The sequence below is a fragment of the Octopus sinensis genome, linkage group LG4, assembly GCF_006345805.1.
Source record: "Octopus sinensis linkage group LG4, ASM634580v1, whole genome shotgun sequence".
Lineage (NCBI taxonomy): Eukaryota > Metazoa > Mollusca > Cephalopoda > Octopoda > Octopodidae > Octopus > Octopus sinensis.
In genome coordinates, this window is record NC_043000.1 from 128,420,787 (window position 1) to 128,444,811 (window position 24,025).

General features: G+C 35.7%; 1 protein-coding gene across 1 annotated transcript in view; it reads right to left on the reverse strand.

Annotated features, from left to right (window-relative positions):
* LOC115210865 (sprouty-related, EVH1 domain-containing protein 2) overlaps window positions 1–24,025 on the reverse strand; it is a 190,565-nt gene that overhangs the window by 79,016 nt on the left and 87,524 nt on the right. The window contains exon 2 of the mRNA XM_029779626.2: window positions 9,124–9,328. Coding sequence (XP_029635486.1) covers window positions 9,124–9,328 — 205 coding nt within the window. The remainder of the gene's footprint in view (window positions 1–9,123; window positions 9,329–24,025) is intronic.

Below are 24,025 nucleotides of genomic sequence, written 5' to 3' on the forward strand. Positions count from 1 at the left end.
CATGGAATATATTTTCTGGCTCTCAGTATTCTGAGTTCAACTCACACTAAGGCTAACATTTGTCTTTCAAGACTGATAAGCAAACTACCAGTTACACATACACAGATATAGCTTCAGAGTTCTGAGCAATGTCTTCACTGAGGAGGCAGATTCATGCTGAAACAGTGGTGTCTGAGAGTCCACTACATCACTGAAGAGTGAGTCATCAGCACACATCACCTACAAGGAGAAGTTGTTCTACAAAGATGAAATTCAACAGCAAATAATATATTCATATCCCTGTTTTCTTTTCATCTTTCTCGATCTGTAATAAAGAGAAGCCAAACACTTCAAATCACATCTTTACTACTGCAGAAACAGAGGTCTCACAGTAGATAATGTAGCTCTACATGCTACTTAAGCAATGGCCAGCAATAAATCTAGTAGTCATTCTATTAGTCACTTGTTGCTGAACATGGAATAAACAAAACCAATACCAGTTGTCAAACAGTGAGAGACACACAAACACAAAATTACACACACACCTACACACACAAAAGTATATTGTAGGGTAACAGTCTGGAGAAGTATACAATAAAAATATAATGTGCAGTAGTGTATTTAGGCTAGTCTAGTTGCTTGTTACTGTGAACCAGTGTATTATCATCATCATCATCATTGTTTAAAAGTTTGATTTGGTTCCATGCAACTTAGAGTTTCATAGGGTTGTCACAGATACCCAACTCATCAGACACAGGTGGCCAAATGGGGCGATGTAGGAAGTACAAGATGGCAACTGGAATTCAGGCTGCTATTGGTCAAGGCAAGTCACTTGGTCTTATTAGAAATAGTACAGAAACTTCAGCAACATCAAATACATCAAAGTAAAAATCCCAATCTGAATTTATGTACGCATACATATATACATATCCTTACACAACTAGACTCAACACCACCTAACCATGTTCCTATATTTTATCTTTCACAATCAATTTATGAATACCCGATTGAGTTATGAGACACAGACTCAATGTGGTCTCCTGTAATATTCTTCTGTTCCTGATGTTTTCTCCATCTTTTTGCACTGAGGAGAATGGTAATATGTAATTAAATTAATTTAATTATAATTACAATTAATTTAATTTTTTCCATGTTTCTTACATGGTGTTATCATTTGAAACGATCGTATGCATAGATTAAAATTTTATAAAACTTTTAACATCTTCTCTTCTCCATCTTTAATTGTTAGTTGAGTTTATATAGGATTATATCCTATAAATACTCATAACACACCTTATACTTGTTAAATTTTCCTATTTTTTTGTATAAATACTTACATTAGTAATCTACAATTTCAATATGAAGAATCTTTATTAGAAATCTAACTTTGGACCCACCCCCACCAAAGCAAAAATGTTCTAATTGAACTGAACTGTTCTTACATATATATTGGCACCTGTGCTGATGGCATGTGTAAAAGGATTCGAGCGAGGTCATTGCCAGTACCGCCTGACTGGCCCCTGTGCCGGTGGCACATAAAAAGCACCCACTACACTCTCGGAGTGGTTGGTGTTAGAAAGGGCATCCAGCTGTAGAAACTCTGCCAAATCAAGATTGGAGCCTGGTGCAACCATCTGGTTCGCCAGCCCTCAGTCAAAATCGTCCAACCCATGCTAGCATGGAAAGTGGATGTTAAACGATGATGATGATGATGATATATATACACACACATATATAGGTGAGTAGCTTTGAGATGTCTTCTCTCAGTTCTCTCAAAAGCCACTCACCTTAATAGCTGTTACTGATGTACAGAAACAATTGTGATTTTGATTAAAGACTGTTCAATTTCACTTTACACACATACACACACACACACACACACATATGCATACAGGGTGTGATAGGTAAATTGTCATCATTTTATATTTCTAATTTTATGAATGAGCATTGTTTTTGATTTTGTTGACTACACAGTATAAGTAGGATCAGTTCAGCTTGTCTGAGAAGAACAGCACCATGAAGCAATTCACTGGAAGAAATTTGGAAACAATATGCTGTACTGCTTGGCATTTGTGCTGGAAGCTCCAATATGAACATTTCAGAGTTTGGGCGTCAATCTGAGGACTTGTACCGAGAGTGATAAAAATCAAACATCCGTCAACATCATGGTGTTTGGAGTGATCATTAATGATGGTGACATTATGCCTCCATTCATCTTCCCACATGGCCTCAGACTCAACATGGAGGTCTACATCAAGTGCTTGGAGGAAGTAGTGCTGCCTGGGGCTAGGAGGGTGACTGCTGGAAGACCCTTTGTCTGGCAACAAGACTCTGCATGATGCCACACAAGCAAGAGAACACAGTCATGGCTGTCAGACAATTTCTGCAACAACATCACCCCTAACGTCTGGCTACCTAACTCCCCAGACTGCAACCCCCTTATTATATGTGGGGCACAGTTGAGGTAGACACCAACAAAACTCCATGTAACACCAAAAATGAACTGAAGGCAAGGATTATGGCAGCATTCACCAACTTAAACAAAGAGACCGTCCAGAAGAGTTGCATGAGATTCTGAAGTCACCTGGAGGGTGTGTAAATTTATTGTTTTGTGTTTCAAAATATTTTTAGATAATTTGGGCAAATAATGTTAAAATGAGATGGTCGGTGATATTTTCATTTTTGTGTAATTTAAATGACAGTTTATTCACCGCCCCAGACCCCGGTCGAACCGTCCAACCCGTGCTAGCGCGGAAAACGGACGTTAAACGACGATGATGATGATGATGATAATAATATATATATATGTAGTCGTAATAGAAGGGTAGATGTTGGAACTGGATATGTATAGGGGTGACAGGTGACCAGTAGCAGTAGTTGACATTACTGGAGGGTGGTTTCCATTGTTTGGCCCAAAGTTTGCTCTGATTGCAGAGATCTATTATGAAAGGTATCCCAATATTTACCATCTGTCTTTTTATATCAGCAATATAATAACTAAAGTGTCCTTTTGCTTAAAAAAAATTTTTTTTTGAGATGGCAAGGTGTGATTTAAGAGAGATTTGACTGCTATTTCAAGCATGTCAAGCAGCCACACAAAGACTTCTTTGCTAGAGGGCAATTGCTACTTACTAGTGGCAAAAAAAAAGAGGAAACTAGTGAAAACTATAAGTGACGATGGTGTGGGAATGTTTGTGATGGTGGTATTGGTGTGGTAGTAGTAGTGAGAGTTGAAAATTGTACAGTAGTATGAGAGATAAATAATAACGATGATGATGATGGGCAATAATAGTATGGATGGTGATGGTAGTCCACTTTCTAGTGTAGTAGTAGTAGTAGTGGTGGTAGTAGTAGTAGCAGCAGCAGCAAAGGTAGTAGATAATATTTTTAGTGATGGTGCCTAAGAGTTGTGAATAGCAGAAATGGTGAGGTGGCATTGGAAGGTGGTGGTGGTGGTAGTAGTAGTGATAGTAGTAGTAGTAGCAGCAACAGCAATAGTAACAAGTGATCTTGGTTGGGTTTTAAGATGTCTAAAAGCAGAGTGAGAGAAAGGGTATGAAGAGTCATGGTGGGGGATAGGGTTGAAAGTGTGGGAGGGAACAGGTAATCTTGTAGGAGGTTGTGGTGGTGGTGATGTGATGGTGGGGTAGAGCAAGTAAACTTAAGCATGGAGGGTATTTGCCAAAAATAACTTCTTTCCTCTGCCTCTTTAACCAAAGATTGACAGGAATGTGGAAGAAGTCAGTGTGGCTTAATTAGTGAGAGGTGCATGTGTGCATGTGTGTGTGTGTGTGTGAACAGTGAGAGAACAAAGCAGGTTCAATCCCATATGTGGAACATGTAAGATATTTATTTTAAAGTTATATTTTGAGAGAGAGAGAGAGAGAGAGAGAGAGAGAGAGAGAGAGAGAGAGAGAGAGAGAGAGAGAGAGAGAGAGAGAGAGAGAGGGAGCAGTCTTCTCAGGTCATGGAAACTACCCATTATTAGAAACTTTTTGCCTTATATATATATATATATATATATATATATATATATAATTTTAATACTATCATATTCCTGAAGACTATCTTTGGATGTGGTTGAACATTATTTTTAGCAATAACTTACTATGGGCCATACTTCTATGTTTGGGTATTGTTTTTTTTGGGAAATATCTCTTCCAAAAGTGTTTTTCTTTTCTTTTTGTTATGTGACCTCCAATAGTGGTGAGGTCAGTAAGGAGAGAATAGCTACAAGACAAGTGCATTTCTAACCATCTCACAGAAAATTTCAAGCCTTACTGCTATATAAAAGTACTCTGTGGGTCACAGACCAATGAGAGAGTCACTATATCAGTACTTCTCAACTAGGGTCCATAAAAGATTTTGTTGATAAATTTATGTGCAATAAACTGGTTGTACTTCTACAATGCACAAAATATTTTAACAAGTTTTTTTAAACATGGTACAGGAGTGGCTGTGTGGTAAGTAGCTTGCTTACCAACCACATGGTTCTGGGTTCAGTCCCACTGTGATTGGATTTGGTAGATGGAAACTGAAAAGAAGCCCGTTGTATATATGTATATATATGTGTGTGCTTGTGTGTGTGTGTCTCCAACATCGCTTGACAACTGATGCTGGTGTGTTTACGTCCTTGTAACTTAGTGGTTCGGCAAAAGAGACCGCTAGAATAAGTACTAGGCTTACAAAGAATAAGTCCTGGGGTCGTTTTGCTTGACTAAAGGTGGTGCTCCAGCATGTCCACAGTCAAATGACTGAAATAAGTAAAAGAGTAAAAGAGAGAGTATGGAATGTCTACAAGGATCCATCCAAATAAAATAGGAATTAATTGGGTTCATAGGTAAGAATTGGTTAAGAATCACTGCTGCATATGCTTGCTGAACCTGCTAGAAATAGCAATCAAATTTTCATCACATTATGCCTGATTGGTTTACAGTAAATACATTGCTTGTAAGCTTATAGCCTGGTAATTTCAATGCAAGGTAATTAATCACATAGCAAACTGAAATAATAATGGTAAATAGATCACCATATTCTTAATTTGCAGAGTAAATATGTTGCATTTCATTAATAATGAAAAAGAAAGTCCATTACAAAATTCCACCCTACTACAATCTGAAAATTTTAAGAAATCTTGTAGAAGAAACACTTAAGAATTAGGATCTTTGTGGCTTTCGTCACTGATTACAATTTTGTTCCAATTGTTTTCAAATTTCGTATATGGATTAAGTTTTGTATAGTAACTATGAAAATGAAATTCATTTTCCCTAAGAATCCCTAATTAAAAAGTTTAGCCTTTAAAATTTTCAAAATTTGGGTATTTTAGCCAATCAGAAGCGAGTCTTTTACACATCACCGTGGTGAAAAACTCTGTTTCCATAGTAACCAAAGATGCCGTGCATATGCATAAGGAGAAGATACGTGAAAGAAAATCTACTATAATAATACTCGTGTTTTTCTCCGTCACAACATATGAATGAGAAAGGAAGGAAGAGGTGATGGTAACCTGGTAGCAGGAGCGTTTCAACTCTGTGTGAATGTGTGTGTGCAATGGAAGTGGGATGGTGAACATTCAACTCCTGTTGGTTTGTTTGTTTGTAGCTTTTAAGTATTTAATTTGCTCGCGAATGTTGTAATGTTAACTTCATTTGTGTATATTTTAATGTTTTGACTGTTATTTCTAGCAATGTTTTGACATGCCGATTCCTGATGATGGAACAGGCAGCGCATGTGCTGTTTTCTGATTGGTTGAAAATTCTGAAAATTATCAAACTTTGAACATCTTTAACACTTTTACAAAATTTTTCTGGAATAAATGAGGAACAAATTTGGATTCAGTGTCAAAAATTACATTTATATGATATATTAAAAATTTTTTTTTAAAGATAATTGTAAATAGTGACAGAAACCACAAAGATCCAAGAATTAAAGTAACAACTAGTTTTGGCACAAGGCCAGCAATTTTGTAGGAGGGCAAGAGTCAAATACATTGACCCCAATACTTATTTTTAAAGTCTGGTACTTATTCTATCAGCCACTTTTGCTGAACTGCTGTTACAGGGACACACTGATACTGGTTGTTAAGCAGTGGTGGGTGACAGACAGATAGACACACAAAAATAAATATGACAGGCTTCTTTCAGTTTCCATCAACTAAATCCACTCACAAGGCTTTGATCAGCCTGAGCCTATAGCAGAAGACACTTGCCCAAGATGCTATGTAATGTGACTGAACCCAGAACCATGTGGTTGGGAAGTAAGCATCTTATCATACACCCACATACTTTATTTTATTAATCCTTGAAGGGATGAAAAGCAAAGTTAGCCTTTGTGGGATTTGAACTCAATAATAAAGAGCTAGAACTAATGCTGCAAAGCACTTTTTCTAATATGCTAATAATTCTGCCAGCTGGCCATCTAAGAATCAAAGTAATAGTTAAAGAAGTTTTACTTTAGAGTTTACTGCAGTTTTTGCTAATTATTATTATTATTATTATTATTATTATTGCCTGAGGATACAACTAGTCAGCAGATTGTTTGTTTTTACATACATTTTTCCATGATAGCATGAGACAGACAAGTATATTACAAATGCATTGTTTTACAGCCAGATGCTTTCCCTGTAGCTAACTCTTATCTGTTTTCAAGTAAGAGATATTTTGTTCTCAAAGGTGGGCATCATTTATCAAAAAGTTAACTTCAATATCTGTTAACTAATGTTGAACATGATGAACAAGTCCATCCAAGAAGGCAGCATAGCAAGTCCTTGGAGTTGGTCTCCAATCATGTCGACCAAATTCTGGGCCTTGTCCTTGAGTAACCTGTAGCTCCTGCTGCTCTCTTTTGGTTGGGTGACACCACTGAAGAAGTCATCCTCCTCCCCTTCATTGTTTCTGCTCACTTCATCAGACTGCTACCTCATGGTCTCCTCGACCTTATCCTCCATGCTTTTCCTCACCTTGGTGACCTCATTTATACTTATCCAACTAGATGAGGCGAAACCTGGAGTGGAAGGCAGCAGCTAGCTAACATTCTTCATCCTCTAGGAGGGTCCTAAACCTTTTGCCGATACCTGCCAAAAGTGCACTGACCAAGTGGCTGCAGTAGGCAAGGCCCTTGGACTTCAAGTCCTTGAGCCTAAAGATCATCGCAGCAACCCGAGTTAACAGAAGTTAATTCAAGTGAACTTTAGTTAATGGAGGTTAATTAGTCTGATAATGATTCCCAAAGTTAACTTAAAAGTTAAATCGTTAACTCAGTTAATTAATGATTAACAGTTTAGTGCCCAAGTTTGCGTGTTCCATACATGTTCAAGGCAGCAAATAATTTGTTAATAGGGGAATTGACAACAATGTCACCACTTGTATCTTAGTAATTTTCAGAGAAATGCAAATACAAACATACCATGATGGTTTTCTTTTAGTTTCTGTCCACCAAATCCATTCACAAAGTTTTAGCTGACCCATGCCCAAGGTGCAGTGCAGTAGAACTGAATCCAAAATTTGGATGTTAAAATAATGATTATGATGATAATGATATACATTATATCATCAGATTGAGGTTAATATTCTAGAGCTTATTTATAAGGCAGTGAGCTGGCAGAATTGTTAGCACAGCAGGCAAAATGCTTGGCAGTTCAGACTTTGCCTTCCATCCTTTCAGGGTCAATAAATAAAGTACCATTTGAGCACTGGGGTTGATGTAACTGACTTAACCCCTTCCCTCAACTAACTGGCCTTGTGCCAAAATCTGAAACCAATATTTTAGAGCTAATTTTAAAAATAATGAAACATTTAGTGTTGGAATGACTTTATATTGAGAGTAGAGACAAATTTATTGTAAACTTCCTACTGACTGGAACTTCAAATATTCTACCCAATGGTTTATTTAACTGGCCAAAGAAACTGTTAGGTAAAAACTGAAGTCCCAGTACCCAGTCTATATGAATTTTACAACACACACACACATACAGAACCAACTATTGGAATTAATAGTGGGAGGGAAGATAAGTGACTTGAAAGTGACTGAGGAAAAAAAAAGGATGTAAATGCAAATATAAATAAAGTGGTCTAGGAGATGAGGGGTGGTGTCTGAGAGAGAGAGAGAGAGAGAGAGGGAGTGAAAGAGAGAGGGAGGGAAAGAGAGAGAGAGAGAGGGCAGGAAAGAGAGAGAGAGAGATGATAGAAAGAGAAAGATGAACAACTTTCATTCTCAGTGGTAACCTAGTAACACAAGAGGTGTAACAATGTGTATGTATATGTATGTAGGTCTTAACAACAGTGTGTGTGTGTGTGTGTCCTTTAGCAACTGACCAATTACAGATAACTAGCACACATTGGCAGTAGCATTTAGACACATGACTATTAAATACTGTTTGTTTATTTTTGCTTTATTCTTGTTCCTGTTCTGTGTCTCTCTCTCTTCCCCCTCTTTTTGTAATCCATAGGAGTTAGTGTTTCCCATCAGCAAGTCATCATTTAAACAAGTTTTGCAATTCAAAAACCTGACAGATATATGGGACAACCCCATAAAGACTGGTGTGGATGTAAGTTAAGTTTTGGCAGTGCAGACCCTGGCATAAGTAACTTATTATATAAAGAGATAAAGGGTAGCATGTGCCGGGTATGTGCACAAACTTTTGGTTTAGTCTTGTTTCTCTTCTGTGCATGTGTCTTTTCTCTTTCTGTAATCCATGCAATTAAGTAAGCAGCAATTAAACAAGCTCTCATTATCATCCTCATTGTTTTAATGTCCACTTTTTCATGTTTGCATAGGCTAGACAGAGTTTATTGAAGCAGATCTACTTTTAGAATTTTTATTATTCTTTCACTGGTTCTACTCAATGTATTTTGACTGAAGCAATGTCAGGACACTACTTTTAAAGATACTCACTACTTTTAAAGGTATTTTGTTTTTACTTTGTTGATTGCCTCACAATGACCAAAGTTAAAGGGCTTTGGTCATTTGGTCGACTTAAAGAATGAACAGTGGAACTGAACCCAAAGCCATAAGCTTGTAAATTGGACTTCCCAATCACACAACCATAACTGTGCCCTTGCACAAATTTGAGATCACATATTATGAATACTGAAAGAAAGAAGGTAAAAAGAAAATGAAAATATATAATGGGAGATTTATACTTACATTAGCATCTACGATCCTTTCTCCATAAATAATGTAATCTTTACGTAAGTCCACCTCCCTTCCACTGCCTCCACTACCATTGCTCACAGTTGGAATTGTTTTTAGGCAAACATAACTGAGGCCCCCTCCATTGAGCGGCACCCACCCCCCACTAGAGTCATCTCTTGTCATGACCTGTGCCCTAACTCGCACAAGGTGGTCACCACTGCAAAAGAAAGAAAAAAGAAAACAGTAAATAACATGTTATGTAAGTAGGTTAAGAGGAATAAAGTTTATAAAGTAAATGAAAAAAACCACAAATAAAAAATAAAAGTTCAGTTGTTGATGTTGTTTAGTCACAGAAGACATGGTTGACCAAACTCATGATTAAAAGCGTTCCAGATGTGACCATCTAGCCTTATTTTTATTCTTTTTTTTTTTTTTTCAGACTGAATCCAGGACTGCAATATCCAAAGTATCTTAATTTTTAAAAGACAGTGAGGAGTGCCGCAGGGGACATTTGTAGCTACATTAAGTTTAAATAAAGGAACAAAGTGATAGATTTAAAGATAAGGCCAAATGGGACTGTGTAATATTCATGCCCTACCAATCCAAAGGATATTAATAATGTAATTGAAGGTAAATGGTTCAATAGGAAATTGAGCCAGTGTACAAATTTCCTGGGAGCTTACAAGCTCTATATGGAACTCATATATGAGTGTACGAGCCATACAGCAAACCTCCACATGGTCTCTCAACATGCAAGGAATGCTTGCGAGATGGATGGGTTGATCATGACATGAATGTTTTTGATCACAGATCAACTCAGAGATGATCAGGGCCTAAACATTTGTTTCAGCGAAGGGAGATAACTGTGCTGCACCCAACTGTAGGTGGAGCCTCATTGGTCTTGTTGTGCATCCCACAAAAATTAGCAGCCAGACAGTCTCAAATCACACTACACATGTAGGATGATCATAAAGCTGAAACAATTTTGATTATGTCAGACTCAATTCCACAAACTGAAGATCAAGTATGTTCCAGACTTATTGTCTTGTCCAACTCATCTTTTTGTATATCTGTGTCCTTCCTATTTTTAAGACAGTAGATTAGCAGTTTCAGAGGAAACTTGGTTCATAATAAAAAACAATTCAAGCCAAGGAACTGAAGAGACACTTTCTTATTTCCAAGAAATGTAGAATGGAAAGAGAAGCTTTCCATTGAACCAATTCCATAATCCAGTTTTAATTCCTGATTTCAGCACCCTCATCTCTCTCTCTCTTTCTCTCTCAACACACACGCACATGTATCTTTATGTGTGTATACATGAATGTATGTCATTATCAGCATCATACACACACACAAACAAACACACAATTTTATGAGAAAAAGCATGAACATTATATCTCTCCTGCTCTCCACTCCTGAATTCAAAAGAGATAATCTCCTCATTAATAGATGGTACTAATTACAAACAATCAAAAAGTTGATAATTGATTATTTATTTCACAAAATTGTTGTTTTTGTTATTGCTGTATGATAATGGCTGTTGGTGGCTGTAGTGGTGATGGTGCTAAAAACGAGGCAGTACATAACAGTAATTATAACAAAAGGAAGCTCAATGAAAGAGCATGTGAGAACACGCACACGCACACAAACTTTCATATATATTGTAAAAGCTGGTGTTGGTGGTAATAGATGTGGTGATTTATGATGATGATGATGATGAAGACAAATGTAGTTAGGTAGCCTGATCATGAGAGCTGGTAGGCAACAATAACAACAATTAGTGATGTCCTTTCCAACTGTAGCAACAAATTACATATATCACACTTATAACAGTTAATCTTCCTTACATGCACAAGCCTCCCCCACCACACATACACACTCTGCATAGGTAGAATATTATTATTTTTATTAAGGCAGTAAGCTGGACAAAATGCTTAGTGCTATTTCATCCAGTTTCTTACATTCTGAGTTCAAATTCTGCCAAGGTTGACTTTGCCGTTTGTTCTTTGAAAATAAAATACTAGTGAAGTACTGAGACTGATGTAGTAATTGACAAACTCCCTCCTCCAAATATCAGGCCTTGTACCTATATTACAAACCATTATTATTAGTATTCTACTGAGGTTGACTTTGTTGAAATGAGAGAGCATCTGTACAGTTCCTTGGCTTGGTTTATTTGTAATAGCAATCAATCATATGACATTCTCTTTCCAGTTTGTCTGAACAGGTGACATGATCAATCCTCCTAACAGACTCTAAGTATTCACTTTTGACTCTAATGATAGTTTATATATGAGACCGAGAAGCAGGGGTTGATCAAACACACTGCCATACTTTGCAAGCACTGATAATGATCTGAATAGTGTGACAGCATCAGATAACCAAACATAAAAATGATGGTGTTTTACTGGACACCATCAACTGATTTAGATTCAGTAAGTTGAAGACCTTAGAGTTTATAGAAAAACAAAGAAAAATGCAATACTGTGGTGTTTATGAGGTTATGTAAGTGATGAAGTAGAGTATGTTAAGAATGCTGATGGCATTAACAAAGAACTGAGGCATGGGTGAGGGCATAACTTACTCTATGATTGTCATTAGAAAAATTAAAACTACCGTAAACCCAACATAGAAAGAATATTTAATATGAGAGTAAGGAAATAGCAACATAGAGTATGGAAATCATTCTCATTTTCCATCATTTAATGTTTATTCTTCCATGCTTGCATGGATAAGACCAAATTTGTCGAAGCTTTTTTAGATGGCCAAATGCCCTTTTCCATCTCTAATCCTCACCTGTTTCCAAACAAGGTAATATTTCTGTCTCTATAGCCAGACATGTTTTTCAGGGGAGACTAGAAATGCACAACTTTGCTTGTATGATAGTGATGCTCATTTACAACCATCACATGATGTCAAGACAAGGACACACATAAATACATGCCCTCACACACAAACTTGGTTACAACAAGCTTTTTCTAGTTTCTGATTTTCAAATTCACTTACAAGGCTTTGGTTGGCCTGGGGCTAGAGCAGAAGACATTAGCCCAAGGTGCCACAGAGTGGGCTTGAACCTGGACCACATGGTTTGGAAGCTAGCTTCTTAACCACACAATCACACCTATTTATATTTATAGAGGCACAGTAGATAGGCCATAGTTGCAGTATTTATATGGGGGTTAGGGGAACTAGCTGCAAGCTTGTAAGTATAGAAATTGTTATAAGACCTTTGGCTGAAGCTTGTAAGCATAGAAATTGTAATAGCCCTTTGTCTGAATAAATATATAAATACCTGTAGACAAGATACTTTAGTTTGCTAATGTTAAGCTACTGGCCTGCCAACAGGTATAATTTCTATTTCATGCTTTAATGGTTTATAGCAGCTGGAAGGGACATCCAAGTAGTAGAAATACTAGCTCCAGTAATATATAATTGCCCAAATTTACATAAATTGTCCCATCCCATCTCATCCCATCTCACTCATGTAAACTGTAAAAAAAAAAAAGGAAAAAAAAAACCCAAAACATGTAAGAGATGGAGTAAACACATATAAAAGATGTATGTGTATGTGTGCATGTGGGTGGTGGTAAGTACAATGTGCTGAAATAGCAGCAGCGGCAGGGCAGAAGCATTAATAATACTGACCTACTTTGTAACAACCATACACCACCAATATTGTCACAAAACAGTCATTTTCTTGCCTTCTTTTTGAAAATTACATAGCTTTCTCCTAAGGGGTCAAAGAACCTAATTGTTAAGTTGACCTTTCATTTCAGGTCTACTGCGACATAATAATAATATTGACCTTCTTTGTAACAAGAAAAAAAAAACTTAAAAAACAAATGAGACCAAAACAAAACAAACTAACAAAGATACTGCACAACTCTAGAATTTCCTGATCCTTTAAGTTTCATAATAATTGAGTGGACTAAATACTGAAATAGCACCAATTTACTTTTGTAATACCTTGGTTATGAAGTTATAAATAGGACAGACTTAAGGATTAACCTGGTTCTTTTTTTTTTTTATCTTTTTAAAATAATGATGATTCAGATGTATAAAGTTTCAACATCATCATCATCATCATTGTTGTATTTAATGTCTTCCACTTTTCTATACCTGCATGGGTCAGATAGAATTTGTTGAAGAAGATATTCTATGCCCAGATGCCCTTCCTTCTTGTCAGCCTTCACATATTTCCAAGCAGGGTAACATATCTCCATGGCCAGACATGTTCTTCACAGAAGAATGGAAATGAACAACATCACCTGTATGGCTTGATGGTAAGACAAGGACATATACACACACAATATATGCATATATGATGGGCTTCTTTCCGTTTCTGTCTATCATATCCATTCACAAGGCTTTGGTTGGTCCAGGGCTATAGAAGAAGACACTTGCCTAAGTGTTTGTGCAGTAAGACTGAGCTCAAAAACACATGGTTGGGAAGGAAGTTTCTTAACTACACAGTTGTGCCCGCATTCCATTGTCATTTTTGAAAAATAATGATAAAAACATAAGATAAAACAACAAAACAAAAACAAAAATGCAAATTATTTTTGTGCTAGACAATTGTACTACATAAAATCATTAGTGGCATTAAGTCATTTATATAATTGTCAGGAACACGACACAAGTGAATCCAAACCCAGTTGTTTATATGAAGAAGTAATAATAATTGATTCCAATTTAGGTAGAAGGCTAGCAATTTTGAGGAGAGGGATTGGTCAGTTACAGTTATATCAGCAGGATTAAAACTCTGAGCATAAATAGCTAGAACAAATGCTGCAAGGGATTTTTTCTGATGCTCTAAATGAATCTGATAAGTTGCCATATTAAGAAGTATTAACCCTTTCGTTACCAACCAGGCTGAAACCGGCTCTGGCTCTGAGTTACAAATGTCTTGTTTTCATAAGTTTTGAATTAAAATCTTCCACCAAACCATAGTCACAATTTATGTTCCCAACACTAGCTGAAAGATAACTAAATTATTTTACTAAATTCTTTGTTATATTTAAAGTAATTGAAAGAAACACAGAGCATCTCAAAATATTACAGTAACGAAAGGGTTAATGGTGTTTTCAAATCTGGATGCAAGACCAGTACTTGACTGGTACTTTGTTTCATAGACTCTGAAAAGATGAAAAGCAAAGTTGACCTTGTCATGATTTGAACTCAGACCATAAAGAGCAGGAATAAATACCAAATGCCATAAAGCATTTTCCCAATTCTGGCATATTGTCACCTTAGGAAGAAGGCCAGCAATTTTTAGAGGGAGAAGGTAAGTTGATTACATTGATCTCTGCTAAACTGTTACTTATTTTATTGACCCCTGAAAGAAAGAAAGGCAAAGTCAACCAAGGCAGAACTTAACTCAGAACAAAAGAGCTGTAAGAGACACTATTAAGCATTTTGTCTGATGCACTAAGTAGTCATAGCTCACCACTTAATGTTCTAATAATGGTTACAAATTTTGGCACAAGGCCAGCAATTGTTGGGGAGGGTGAAAGTCAATTACATCGATCCCAATGTGACCCCGAAAGTCAGTAGAAATGCTACTAAGCGCTTTTTCTGGTGCATCTACCAAGTTTTGATGTCCAAGACACACCTAATACTTTAACAGTGTTGCTACAATTCAATCAAGACTTGAGGGCTTAAAGCAAGGCAAGTAACGAAAACATTAGAGTTTCACTCCTCATTGCAAATCTACTAGTTTTAATTTATTTGTTTTCAACAAACTTTTTAAAGTTGTTGAGCTGAAGCAAAGTTATCTGATCAGTGATGCAACATAGATAACAAGGCTTCTTATTTCAATCACCTGCAAAGTATTTTTAGAAACAAAAAGCAACAAGAAATGTAACTCCTGGATATTTTCTTTAAAATATTTCACACGTGATTGAAATAAACTTATATAATTAACCCAAGAGCGACTCTTGGCACATAAGTCAAAACATTTTAAGAATCAAATTGCTATGAAATTGATGTGGGCTACATATAACATGTGCGTACCCTCTTTCCAGCTGTCTTCTATATTTATTTTATTAATAAGAAAGTTACAAACAAAGTAACAAGCCACTTAATTGTAAGAGACTATGAAGATGGAAGAATTAAGACTAGAGTTCAAGTCATGATTAAAGATTTATGTCAGAATCTGGACACTCCTTCCTGGTGCCAACCCCCACTTGTTTCTGAATGAGGTAGAAATCACCCCATTCAATCAAACAATAAGCAGTCAGACTTACACAAAGAACTGGAAGCAAACAATAGCATTTGAATGTGACTTTTGTTTACAAAACCTTTCAACATGTCAAGATGAGGGGAAGTATGAGCTTACACAAACACTTACATGCACACACAACACATGATCATAGGTTTCTTAAGTTTCTGTTTACTAATTTTACTCACAAGGAATTGGTTGACCAGCAGCTATTGTGTAGGACATTACTGACAATGCCCACACAGCGGGATTGAACTCTTGACTACATGGTACCAAAAGTGAACTTTTAAATAAATACAAAGCCATGCCAGTACCTTAGGGCAAGGGTAGCAATCATATAACTTTTCCATGGGGCCTCTAAGACAAAGGGAGGAAGGAGGAAAGGAGGAGGGAACCAAAGATCATGGTTTATTCTCAGAATGGCAACCTGGTTTCAATACCTGCAATAAGGTGGATCATACTATAAACACCGAAGGGTCAAATGGTGGTAGTAAACTGGGCGATGGATTAGGTGTAAGTATAGCCTGTTTGACAAGCTGCCATAGATTTTTTTTCAATTCAATTTCACACAAAAGACCAAGATTGATCCGGGTTGTAATGGAAGGCCCACAATAAAATTGAACTCAAAATCACGTGGTTGCAAAACAGTCTTCTAAACCACATAGTAATGACACTACAGCTATATTTCAATGGATTAGGCAAATAAAAGCAAAAGCAACAAAGCAACAAAATACTCCCCCCCTCCCAATATCTAAATTACTAGGAATCTTTATGCACATAGAAACAAAAATAATGACAACAGGTGAAAAACGTATGCATGCACACATATATACACACGTGTGACATTACAAGTACCAGGTTCAGATGCAGGAGGAGAGGGGAGAGAAGTAGTACTTATGTCTAATATAATTTATATTAAAATCTTAGCAGTCAATTTATAATGTATGCATCTGTATGTATATAAGTGTGTCTGTGTTTACATGTGCATATACATACACAAAAATAGATGACAAACATATACATGAACACACACATACATACATACATACATACGTGTGTGTGAGTATGTATGTTGGGAGGGAGGAATATGGAGGAGGAGGAGAGCTGTGATATGTAGTAAATGCTAAGCAGAAAGTCCACTTGAAAGCAGATATCGGCTTGTCGTTGTCTAAGAGTGTAAGCCTTAAGTATTTACATAACTAAGGACTTCGTCAGTGTCAGAGAAACAGTTAGGTCACAGGAGTTTCAAGGAAAATTGGGGATTAGTTATGTCACACATTTCAAGATGTAGATTAGTTATGTCATAGAAATAGGTTGCACTATGACTAATTTATCTTGGTTATTTAAGAGTCAAGGGGAACACTTATGGTAATCTAAGAGTATACACTAGACTCGTTACCTAGAAACAAAGCTTTCTTGATACAATATATACATACATTCACACACACACACACACACACAACTGTGAGTGTGTAGGTATACATATAAATACCCACATATACATATTTATGCATGTGTGAGTGTATGTGTATGTGTGAATGTATATTCGAAGGGTGGGGTGTATGCTAGGTATGATAAAGAGTGACCATGGTATGTCAAATGATAGTGGTTGTGGAGGTGGTTTCGATAATTAAAAGTGGATTTATTACCAAATTTGTGTTTGTACTACTCCAGATAAAAGCTCCATGTTGACAGTTATATTTAGTATAGGTGTGTACAATTATATATTTAGATTGATCTAAATAGTTTTGTAACCTATATATGTATGAATGTATTGATAACTCATGCATGTGTGTGTGTATGTGTGTGTGTATGTGTGTGTGTGTATAAAATATAAAACATACATAACATATATACATGTGAGTGTTTGTGATTATGATGATGATGATGATAATCGTCATCATCATCATCACCAATATCTTTGTTACCTGAACACATCAGCCTGATGAAGGCAAGCAACCCAAACCTTTGAAGTCACTGTTAACCTTTCCTTGTAAGAGATATATACACACATATACGTATATATTATACGCATTTTTTCGTTTTGTTGTGAGTCACTTGGCAACCTCACTAGTGCTTGTACCATGAATAAAGGGCCAAGTATGCTCTGTAAAGTGGTTGGCATTAGGAAAGGTATCCAACTGCATAGACCATGCCAAAACCAGATATTGGAGCGCACTGGATTTTGTTAAACTGTCCAAGCTATACGATTATGGAAGACAGACTTTAAATGTATAGTTGTGAACTATGTTGCACCCCTTTACATCAAGGAGTAACCTATCCACTCAATAAGCAAAAAGATTGGATAGAATAACTACTAGTATACAGTAAATTCTGTGTTTGATACAACTGACTAAATCTCATGAAATCCTATTGAACTGTGTAGGACTGCATTCCACATGGCCATAGTCCTACAACTGAATCTCGAAGAAAACTAGTATAAAAATATGTTGTATGAATTCAATTACATACATGCAGTAGACCTATCTCACCCATTCATATGTAATGGTAGTATGAAATATAGATTGTACCAAAAGGAAAGAAAAGAAAAAAAAACTGGAGTGGGGAAATGTTTTAAGTTAGATATTTAAATTTTTTAATATTTTTTTTTATAAATATTTATGAGAGACATTCCTTGACTAAAATATTATAAGTTGAAAACATATATATCAATGTTTGTGTTGTAAGATAACTTGTGTACTGTGACATCTGCTACTTTTCTTCTCGTCAATATAATCTCAATGAAAGAACACCATAGTGGTGGTTTTTGTTTGGTTCGGACAGCATTTAGAGCAGAGCAAGCGGACAAAGTGGTGTCTATACAACACATTGAACTTTGATCCAAACTAACATGATGATGAAGATATTAATTTGAAAATTACAGCAACAAAATAAAATAAAATAATGTTTATGTCCTGAATCAAGTGAAGAAATAAGTTGGTCATTGCCTGAAACTTGAACCTTCTTCCTTAGAGAAATAATGTAGTGTGTTGTGCTTATTAGAAAACATTAATGTAGAAGTCTGTGACTATGTGTGTATATGAATTCAATATGAGCATATCATCTGTACAATCACCCTCATCACCTTTTTTGCTTCTGTTATTTCTTTGATACTAGTATGGGTTGGATTGCTCCATTTTAAATACAGTGACTTCACCACTTCATGTATGCATTAACGTAACAAATACTATCTCTGCAATGCATACACATCGATGCAAAGTTGGCTATGTGGTCAAGGAGTTTGCTTCACAAGCACATGGTTTTGGGTTCTGTCCCACTATGTAGCACAGAAAGGGAAAGGAACTTGTTTTATATATATATATATATATATATCATCATCATCATCATCATCATCGTCGTTTAACATATATATATATATATCATCATCATCATCATCATCGTTTAACGTCCGCTTTCCATGCTATATATGTATATGTGTATATTAAGAACAAACTTACTTAGAAATGGGTGCGTGCGTTCTGTCGTGTAATAACAAATTAATAAATAAAGCATATGCATATAAACATACATATATGTACGTACCTACATCTACATGTATATTTACATGCATATATGGGTACAGGACACCAAAAAACGTCGAACACAATGAGAAATGAAAACATAAACACAAAACCAAGGAATATGTATGTATGTATATATTAATGAAATTCCAACTTTCTGATTTTCACATTTTATTATTTGTAACTTTTACAATTTTACAATATTGAAATAAACAAGCATTATCATGCATTATGCAATCATCAGGTTTATGTAGGGACAGTTGCGTTCCACAATTGTCAATACACACACACACAACTTGCCTGAAGACCTCATGTACCTACTGGTGAAACTCAGTGTAGCAAGAAGCTGACTTGTCCAAAATAATATGTGTGTGTGTGTGTGTGTGTGTGTACCTACATCTACATGTATATTTACATGCATATATGGTACAGGACACCAAAAAACGTCGAACACAATGAGAAATGAAAACATAAACACAAAACCAAGGAATATGTATGTATGTATATATTAATGAAATTCCAACTTTCTGATTTTCACATTTTATTATTTGTAACTTTTACAATTTTACAATATTGAAATAAACAAGCATTATCATGCATTATGCAATCATCAGGTTTATGTAGGGACAGTTGCGTTCCACAATTGTCAATACACACACACACAACTTGCCTGAAGACCTCATGTACCTACTGGTGAAACTCAGTGTAGCAAGAAGCTGACTTGTCCAAAATAATATGTGTGTGTGTGTGTGTGTGTGTGTACCTACATCTACATGTATATTTACATGCATATATGGTACAGGACACCAAAAAACGTCGAACACAATGAGAAATGAAAACATAAACACAAAACCAAGGAATATGTATGTATGTATATATTAATGAATTCCAACTTTCTGATTTTCACATTTTATTATTTGTAACTTTTACAATTTTACAATATTGAAATAAACAAGCATTATCATGCATTATGCAATCATCAGGTTTATGTAGGGACAGTTGCGTTCCACAATTGTCAATACACACACACACAACTTGCCTGAAGACCTCATGTACTACTGGTGAAACTCAGTGTAGCAAGAAGCTGACTTGTCCAAAATAATATGTGTGTGTGTGTGTGTGTGTGTGTACCTACATCTACATGTATATTTACATGCATATATGGGTACAGGACACCAAAAAACGTCGAACACAATGAGAAATGAAAACATAAACACAAAACCAAGGAATATGTATGTATGTATATATTAATGAAATTCCAACTTTCTGATTTTCACATTTTATTATTTGTAACTTTTACAATTTTACAATATTGAAATAAACAAGCATTATCATGCATTATGCAATCATCAGGTTTATGTAGGGACAGTTGCGTTCCACAATTGTCAATACACACACACACAACTTGCCTGAAGACCTCATGTACCTACTGGTGAAACTCAGTGTAGCAAGAAGCTGACTTGTCCAAAACAATATGTGTGTGTGTGTGTGTGTGTGTGTGTGTGTGTGAATAATTAAATATATAAATAAAATTCAGACCAGGATTGAAAAAAGAAAATAAATGAAAAATAAGAAGAAAAAAACAAAAACTCTCAGAAAAAGTGAAAGAAATCAGCAACAACAAAGCTTTTGTTAAAAATAAAGTTTGAGAAATGTGAGTGACCAAACGTGTAATTAAAGGAGAGGACATTTGTTGATGAACAGCCTGTAATTTAAACATGTTTTTGGGGAAGGAGAGAGTAGTGTGGTGTTGAGACAACAAGTTTCTAGTGAGCCTTGACATGTCATTTGATGATTTCCCAGTCCGGAAATGGCTTGACTCTCACTTATATAGAGAAAGTCTTTGGAAAAAGCATTAAAGCCACTGCTACTATTAAGTTTTCTCTTTCCCTTAGACCTTTGTATTAAAAAAAAAAATTAATTAAAAAGTCCTGCAGGAGAAGGAAAACAGTGGTGCAATTGTTTCTCAAAGACACCACATGCAACAGATGATGATGATGATGATGATGGTTGTTGTGGCTTTTTATGGTAGTAGTGATGATGATGATGATGATGTTGAAGGCAGTAGTGATGATACTGATGGTGGTGAAGATGATGGTGAGAAGGACAAAGGTGACGTTTGAAGATGATAATAACATCTTAGTGTTTGTGAACAGTTCTGTTGAAAGAACACCAGAGTATCAGTGAGTACTGTACTACTGACACTACAGTACTGCTGACACTGTTGTCGAAAGGGACACTAATCATACTAAACTACTATTGATAGCATAATACCGATTATAATACCACAAAACTGACACCACCATACCACTAACACTTATTATGACAAGACTAACTCTGCAGTACACATCACATTGCCACTACATCACAGTTACATCTAGGTCATGATATTAGTGCCACACTAACAATATAGTACTGATATCATACTAATGATATCACAGCACTAATACCATGCAATGACATCAAAATACCAATATTCGACCAATAACATCATGAGGCATTCTTTCGGTTTGACTCGATGATACAATAACAAGAACTCGGTTGTTTCTGTGACAACTCAACAATTCACTTCGGATATCTCCCATTTTGGTAACTGTTACAGGAGCTGTCATGAAGATATCCAAAGTGAATTGTTGAGTGGTCACGGAAACAACCGAGTTCTTGTTATTGTATTGTTGAGTCAAACCGAAAGAATGCCCATCATGTTAATAATACCATATTGATGATATTACAGCACTAATCCTATACTTGTGACATCGCAACACTAATACTACATTAATGACACTACAACACTTAATAATACTTCAATGACATCAAACACAAACACCACATTCATGATAGTATAACCCTAACATCACACTAGCATAATACAATATCAGTGACATCACAACACCTAACATAATTCAATATTCAATGGGACAATATTTGTGATTCACTGAGACACCAACACAAGAACCTACAAAACCTGGATGTAAGAGAGATTAGATGTAGTAGGCAAGAAAGAAAGCTGTGGTGGTACAGATATACAATACAAATGACAGGTAAAGATATGCCAAGTTGAAAAGGCGGTGAGCTGGCAGAAACGTTAGCACACCGGGCGAAACGCTTAGCGGTATTTCGTCTGCCGCTACGTTCTGTGTTCGTTGAGGTTGACTTTGCCTTTCATCCTTTCAGGGTCAATAAATTAAAGTACCAGTTATGCACTGGGGTTGATGTAATCGACTTAATCCCTTTGTCTGTCCTTGTTTGTCCCCTCTATGTTTAGCCCCTTGTGGGCAATAAAGAAATAAGATATGCCAAGTTGAAGGAACCTGTAGAAGAGGAAGACCAAAGTAAACACAAGAAGCAATGAAGACTGATTTCAAAAGGCTGAACTGCAGAAAAGAGATGACAAAAAACTGCAACATTTGGCAAGATGTTGTAATGCAGAAGCTTGCTCAACCCAAACAAGCACAGGAAAACCACAATCATTATTTTGAGTCATATTATTATTATTATTATCATTATTATCATCATCACCATCCTAGTATGCTAGATAAGATGCTTAGCGGCATTTTGTCTATCTTTACGTTCTGAAGTCAAATTCCGACAAGTCATCTTTGCCTGTTATCCTTTCAGGGTTGATGAATTAAGTAGCATTCAAGCACTGAGGTTGATGTGATAGACTAGCTCTCTCCCACCAAAACTTCAGGCCTTGTGCCTACAGTAGAAAGGACTATTATCATCCTTTCATGATGGTCATATAACCATCATTGTATGTCTGTGTTTTTCCCATGTTTGCAAGATGGGAAAACGGATGTAAACTGATGGTGATGATAATGATGGAATTATAGCCACAATAATAAACAGTATCAACAAGATGATAGCCACAGTACTAGCCTCCTTTCAATAATATTATGACTACAGTTTTAAGAGACCATCATTGACTGACATCAATGCACAAGAGCATACTAACATCATTAAAACATATTTTTTTTTATGGTGATGAAAGAGATATATGTTAACTGCTTCTTCTTTTAGTCTATAAAGATAGATAGACCAGTAGAAAGGAACAAGAACGCTTTTCATATGAATAAATTAAATTAAACTTAAATGTGCACATAAATAAGATATTTATAGAAGAAAAGAAAACAATAATAATTTCATTAATATTCAAGTTAACTCCAAATTGACACTAAATTCACTGAAATAACTACAAATACTAAAGCAACTATGGCCTCTAGCATATTAAATCAACAAGGACTAACACTATTACAACTACTATTAAAAGACAGAGACTATAAAAATTTAAAAACATAGTAAAATATTAAATAAACCACAAAACCTACAACTGCCTCATTTACCAGACCAATCAAAGTACCTCAAAAACACCAAAAGCTATTTTTGTTATTAAAAGATGTAAGACAAATTCCTTCTTATATTGTATTTCTCTTTCATGCAACTATATCTATATTATGGAATTTTAGCTTGAGGGAATGTTGAACAAATTTGAACTCAAAAGCACAAAATACTAATAAAACAATATATCTATCCTTATAAATACTCCTTTATGACTTCATTTATGACTGTGTTTATGACTTAGTCAATTACTAAATTCATTTTTATTAATTTTTAAAAATTAAAGCTCAAACCTTTCATTACTATATTTCCGTTGAAACACAATACTTTTGTTTCAATTTTGTTTTTAAATAATGAAGTATTTAGTAAAATGACTATCATTATTAAGCTAGTGTTTGGAACAGAAATTAACATGAAATTTTGATGGTAGGTTTTAATTTGGATCACTTTAAAACAGGAAGTTTGTGTCATAGAACCTGGGAAGTCTCAAAAGCTTGGTGTCAAAAGGCTACACAACTGTTGTATATAATAGTTATAGGACCTGGCTTCTATAAGTTGGGAATATATAAAGACTGTCCATGCTCCAAACAACTTTGCACAGAGCACAGCTTATTTGGGAAGGAAATATTGAACAAGTACTACTGATGTGTGCTAACTTGTCTTCAGAAACAAGTCTGCTGGTGATAGATGGGCAAAATCATTAAAAAGTCAAACTAAAATGCCTGCTGCATGTAGTTACAACCCTTTACATTTTCAGTTTAAATTGTGCTGAAGTTAACTTTGCTTTCATCTCCTCTGGAATATAAATGCCAATCAAATAATAAAGTTCATTTAA